Source organism: Gregarina niphandrodes (assembly GCF_000223845.1).
Source record: "Gregarina niphandrodes unplaced genomic scaffold scaffold00003, whole genome shotgun sequence".
Lineage (NCBI taxonomy): Eukaryota > Apicomplexa > Conoidasida > Eugregarinorida > Gregarinidae > Gregarina > Gregarina niphandrodes.
The window spans coordinates 291,003-297,061 of record NW_011646045.1 but is presented as its reverse complement, the minus strand read 5'-3'; the positions used below and the strand labels follow the sequence as shown (position 1 = coordinate 297,061).

At 56.9% G+C, this 6,059-nt stretch overlaps 3 protein-coding genes across 3 annotated transcripts; all 3 read right to left on the bottom strand.

Annotated features, from left to right (window-relative positions):
* Nucleotides 1-2,714: 2,714 nt before the first annotated feature.
* Nucleotides 2,715-3,245, bottom strand: GNI_022130 (hypothetical protein; the record flags this gene model as incomplete). Its single annotated transcript, XM_011136013.1, has 1 exon — nucleotides 2,715-3,245. The coding sequence occupies one exon, from the start codon at nucleotides 3,243-3,245 to the stop codon at nucleotides 2,715-2,717; it is 531 nt and encodes a 176-aa protein (XP_011134315.1).
* Nucleotides 3,246-3,356: 111 nt separating this feature from the next.
* Nucleotides 3,357-3,852, bottom strand: GNI_022120 (hypothetical protein; the record flags this gene model as incomplete). Its single annotated transcript, XM_011136012.1, has 2 exons — nucleotides 3,357-3,538; nucleotides 3,561-3,852. The coding sequence occupies 2 exons, from the start codon at nucleotides 3,850-3,852 to the stop codon at nucleotides 3,357-3,359; spliced, it is 474 nt and encodes a 157-aa protein (XP_011134314.1).
* Nucleotides 3,853-4,266: 414 nt separating this feature from the next.
* GNI_022110 (Utp14) lies at nucleotides 4,267-5,973 on the bottom strand (the record flags this gene model as incomplete). The annotated part of the gene is made up of 1 exon (XM_011136011.1): nucleotides 4,267-5,973. A coding segment is annotated over one exon (1,707 nt), but the record flags the coding sequence as incomplete, so codon positions are not given.
* Nucleotides 5,974-6,059: the final 86 nt, after the last annotated feature.

The following is a 6,059-nucleotide window of genomic DNA, read 5'->3' as shown; positions in this document are numbered from 1 at the left end:
CCGGCAGACATTGCGGTCCGACTTCAACCGCTATCCTCTCACCGGCACATGGGGGCTCCTCGCCGTCCCAACATCCGCCGACTTGCATGGGCCTCTCTTCGGCCCGACTCGCTTCGTTGCCTGCCATGGGCTACGAGTTCGTGAAAGTCTCTTATCCCATAAAACCCCAATTTCATCTCACCGACCGGTCCTGCCATCAACGGACCTTTTGGCAACGAACAACGAACCTACTGGGAGGTGGAGTTGGTCTGGGAGGTCGAGTTGGTCTGATAGGAGTCGCTTCATATCTATCCATTAAAATGATCCCGTGTCGTCTTTAATGGAGCTGGCCCAAAACCTTCGGTATCTTACTTAGCTCTGGGGGTCAAAAGACGACGACTCACTGGAGGTGTGGCTTGAGGGGTGGTTTGTTCCGTAAAACGGATTCGTTTCTGGACGAGCGAGTCGTGCGACAGTGAAGCTTCCGGCGTACGTTCTAATGTGCTCAACTCCCGTAGTCGATCTTATCCCCGCAGGCTGCATCCCTACGTACTTGGGCCCAGAAATCTCTCTGTCTGCCTTCGGCTTCGGCTTTCTGCGTTGAGACACGTTGTAACCGTGGCAAAGTGCATTTCGGAGGCTGTGCCGTCTTCATTGTACTCCAATACCACGTAGGCTTATGCGTAACTGCCCTGTACCAGCCGTCGTTGCTGGGCTTGTGATATTTCGTGCGGTCTCGGGGTTGGTTCGGTGCAAGACGCTCGGCGTGCCCGTCTTTGTCGGTTATTCTTGCAACGGATCTGGCATCCTCAAGGAGTTGTTTCGCCTGTCTCTCTAGATCTTGGACGAGTTGCGGAGTCAAGCGGTAGGACTTGATCAAGTCGCCGAGGTTAGCCACACGCCAGTACTTGATACGGCCAGTCGCCAGTACTTGATACGATGCTCGTCCATCTCGGCCTGGACGATGGCGACTGCGTCTTTCTGGCTGAGCTCGTGAAACCCATCCGGTCGCCGCCTGCCGGGCGTCGATGGGCTCCACGTGCGTTGCCCGGGGAACGGCGTGCAGATGACGCCTTGCTTGTCGGCTTCGTTCTGCACGATCTTGGACACACGATCCGCATGAGCTCCCCACGCGCCATTCACCACCCCCAACGCGATCTTGCCACAGGCGCAGCTCTCAGACGGGTGTTCGGCGTCTTGTCGGTCTACTGGAGGAGCTTTTGTAGTCGGTCTTGGTTTGCCTACGCAAATTCGTGTCGCTTGGTGGCTTACTGTGCTGACGCCATGGCACAAGCACCCCTCCCACGGCCCCGTATACAATAGCCCACGGGAACCTCTTGACCAGCGCTCACTCTCTAGGAGGCCCTCACAGCCGCCACGCCTGGTGGACGACCCGTACTACTCGGCACTAGTTGGGCGATCCGGGCGCGATTCGAGGGCAGAAATCCAACAGCCGGGTAGGGCGCGCCCTGCGCGATCTCTCCCCCGTCGGCAACAAGGGGACGTCGTCCTTGCCCTGGTGGTAGCGGCCGCTGGAGCGGAGCCCATGGCTACGGTTCTGATGGTTTGCCGTACAGTGAACATCTGTTGGTCCGGCCCTACCACAATGCCCGTCAACTCGGACCCTTGTGCAACAAAAGGCATCGGTTTGTAACTGAGTTCATGCGCGTGACGTCGAGACGTTTCGAAGAAGCCATGGGTAAGACGATCAGGGCTGGCCGTGTTTCCCGACAGCCTACCTGGGGAGGAGGCAATTGCTCGCCTGGGCGGCCGTTTGTCTGGCGAGTTCTTTTCGACGAACACGGCACGGTGCCGAGAAGCTTGCCGGCCTGGGTCAACAGAACTTCGGGACGCCCTCTACTAGTTAAAGCCGCTAAGTACGGCAGGCGCTTCCGAGGGACACTCGGTAATGTTTGCAAACGAAACTCCCATATACGCCGCCGCCCACTCGAGCTCACAAATCGACGATGCCGCAGGCAAGAGAAGGAGAGAAACCGCCAAACCCTAGAGCCGCTGTGGAAGTACAGCTCATTGGAGTGCCCTCACCACGGGAGTTCCTGCCAAAAGCGGGGCAAGAAAGGGCACCTCGATGTAGCTGGCCTGTCTAGTTTGCTCAATCGCCAGAAGTCGCGGTAATAGAAGAGATGCCGGAGGCTGCGATCAACATCCATAGGCCTCAAGATCGCACCGAAGGCCGCGAGTTTGAAGGGTCTCGCCTCCTTCGAAGACATGAATGAAAAGCTGGACGACTTGGGACGATATTCATGTCGAGGCACCAGCATACCTTGTAGCGAGCCCGGTCCAGCGTGCCGGCTTTGGAGATCCTGCATTATTTGCCGGAGACCACGGTCGCCCAACGGTTGCGGAAACCTGTCCTAAAGGTTCGAACATCTGTTGATTCTGACTTACCGCGTCCGCCGGACGCCGTGCCACGTCCGCACCGACTGCTTTTAGAGAAGTGGGATGCACACCCCCAAAGCACCGAGCGTTCTCCCACCCGCTGGCTTTTTGGGCGATGGTTGTGAGAACAGCTGAGTAGACCCGAGTGTCAGAATGCTAACAGGTGCCACAGGGAGATCTATCGATAACCAACGCCAGGTCTATGGATAACCAGGGCCAGAGTATAAAAGTCGTAATCTATACACTGTTCTATCTATACGTTCTTAAAATTGTGACGTTGGAGAGCCCGCCGGCTCGGGTGGAGGGAGTCCCTGGTTCAAATGGAGCCGTTGCCCTTATTGAGAAGGCAGGATATCCATGCTCTCGACTAGGGGGCCATTCCTGGCGTCCATGGACTGCTGCATCACATCTTCTGGTCCGAACATGGAGCCTCGAAACTCGCCCGGAAACTCGCTTCTTCTTTCGCTATCGTTGTACTTGGCCTCGTTGTACTTGGCCTCGTTTTCATTGTCTGAAAGCTGATAGTCCTCGTGGCGGGAGCCACGAGGGTAGTAGTCCTCTGCGTCGAGTATTACAGGCTCTTCAGCACCGGCCAACATATGCTGACCCACAAACGGACTGTTGTCCCGAGTATCCACCATTTGCGGACCCATACTGCCTTGGCCCGCACTCGGCATTCCTTGCTCAACAGAGTATACTCCAACCGCGCCCACGGGCCTCATGCCACCACCCATACCCATAGACGGACCCATCCCCATACCGTGAGCCATACCCATGGCAGGCCCCATACCAATGCCATGCGCCATACCCATGCCCATGCCTGGTGCCATGCCCATGCCCATGCCTGGTGCCATGCCCATGCCCATGGCCCATGCCTGGTGCCATGCCCATGCCTGGTGCCATGCCCATAGGAGAGTTCACAATGTGCGAGGTCTCTATCACCCGACCCGGGAACCCTTGAAATCTCATCCCACCCATCAAGCCCCCATTGCGACCCTCGTAGCTATTCCGGCCTTCGTGGTGGCCATGATGGTCGTTATGCCTGTAATCACCGTGGTGACCATGATGGTCTCCACCATGTTCTCCGTACTGCTCGTTCCTTCGGGACCCGTATCTGTCGCTGCCGTATCTGTCACTGCCGTATCTGTCACTGCCGTATCTGTCACTGCCGTATCTGTTACTCCCATAGTGGTCTCCGTCCATGAAACTCTGGACACTTTTTGCACCGTCGTCTTCGATGTCAACAGGGAGCATCTCATCATACTCGGATGAACTCTTGTGGTCGTATGAATTCCTCCTACGGTCGGAAAAGTTCCTGTAATCGGAAGTATTTTTGTAAGCTCCGGCTTGTCCTTCCAACGTATCAACCCCGTTAGATGCAGACTGGAAAGCAGCCTCAGGTGGGGCGAAGTTGATGCCTTCACCTGCAACCTCAGTGAGAGCGATAATTACGCAGCAGAAGAAAGACTTCATAGTATGTTTTGATGACTCAATAAAAGACACACCGGCCAGACTGGATCCACGATGGCGCAGCGAGACAGCAATCGGGAATGTTTTCTTCCCAAACAACCACGAATTAAGGGAGAGGTGCCGCTGGTAGAGCGCGCCGTCGCCGCCGCTGCCGCTTGCAGAGTGCGCCGCCGCCGGTTGCAGAGCGCGCCGCCGCCGCTTGTAGAGCGCGCCGCCGCCGCTTGTAGAGCGCGCCACCGCCGCTTGTAGAGCGCGCCGCCGGTGGTAGAGCGCGCCGCCGGTGGTAGAGCGCGCCGCCGCTTGTAGAGCGCGCCGCCGGTGGTAGAGCGCCTGTGGTAATTAAGACTGAAGGTTTCTGGAACGGTTCACGAATGTGGGTCTTTACAAAGATGGGTTGTCAGGGACGTGTTGCTGTGACTAAAAATTATTCCACGAGGATTTCTGCGCTTTTAATGCGCTGATCACCCTGCCCCGGAGTGCCTTGTCCGTTGGGGTCGTGGTCAGCTTGTGACTGGTGACGGTGGTGAACTCTTTGCTTATTCCTTGTCCCATGACGGCTTTATAGTGTGCTTCATTTCTGTATTGCTGTGGAATACTTCCCGCAAGATACTTGTCTTTTGGGCGGCAAGCTTCGGGGTTGATTTTCACTAAGCCTCGTTTCCTGAGTTGCTCAAGTTTTTTCCTCTTTAACTCTTTCTCCATCTGTGCCCGTTTCTCACGCTCGGCGAGCACACGCGGGTCCACGTAGTTCTCACCCACCCAATTGCCCCAGCCCGGAATCACTGTCGGCTGAATCGTTTCCACGGCGTCCTCCACAACAGCCAACTCCTCCTCCTCCAAACGTTTCGCGAACTCCGTTTCCGCATCTTCGCCGGTTAGGTTGAAGGCTAACTGAACCACGGCTGAATTCGACATCTTGGACAACTCGTCCGTCGTCTCGCTCCTAGTCATGCTCGTCTCAACAGGCTCCGCCTCCACCGCTCGTCGTCGTTTCTTAAGTCTGAAGTACGACTCCACGAACGGACTCGGCGACTCCTCCGCCAGGCCCAAGATAGACAGGTCAATCCCGTCTTCCGGACTCTCCAGGATTTTTCTCTTAGCAGCGCTGGGAGACGCACTCTTTCTGGATATCGTGTCCATCAGGTGCGTTGCAGAGCCATCCATTACAGAACTATCTTCTGAGCCACGTTCATCCTCCGAACGAGGTTCAGCCGCGACCCCGCTTTTGTCGCCACGGTTCTTGTCACCGGCGGCTTTCTCAGAAGCCCCCTTGCCATAGGCATCTTCCTCGTCGCGTTTGGCATTGAGGAACTTGGTAACGAGGTCTTCTTCTGCTTCGCCGTCGTCGGACGGTTCCTCTCGGTCTGCGGCGGCGTTCATTTCGCGTGCCCGTTGCATGAATTTCATGTTCCAGATGCCGCCGCGGTTTTCCTCCTCTTCATCCTCTTCTTCACTCTCTTCATCCTCCTGATCCCCATCCCCCTGGGGGTCAGCGCGTCCGGCCATGTTGTCAAGGAAGGCCTTGAAGGCGTCGGCGTCTTTAGCGGTTTCTTGGATGGTGCGTTCCATTGCCTTACCACCGAAGCGGCGCGCCATTTGAGACCATGCGCGACGTGCCTTTTGGCCGAGCATGAGTCTTGCCTCGGCTCTTTTGACTTCCCACTCCTGACGCAGCCGTTCAGCCTCCTCAGGGTTCTCGAGTCGCAGTCTCTCCATCAGTCGCTCCTGTTCACGTTGATGCTCCTTCCGCCGAAAGTGCCGCGCCTTCTTGCTCTTCACCTTCTTCCGCCTAGCGGCATCTCGCATTTCCGCAGCCATCGCCAACCGCAACTGACGGGCTACCCGCGCACTTTCGACCTCCGCGTGCCCTTCCGCCTTCGGGAACAAACCTTTCAAGACGATGTCATCTGCCCGCGAAGATCCAGTAACCTCACTCGTTAACTGCCCCGCATCCGATGGCAATCCCTCCCGACTCGCACCAAACACCAACGTCTCACCCGGACGCGTCGTCAACTGTTCCCGAATCTCATGATGGAAACGCGAAATCTCCTTTTGCACCAAATGCAAACCCGCCTCACGGGCCTGCCGCCGCACCCCCACGTGGTTCGTCACAGGCTTTATTACCTACACACGCACATGTAAACATACCACCGAGGCTTGGCTTTGGCCGCGGCTTGGCTTTGGCCGCGGCTTGGCTTTGGCCGCGGCTT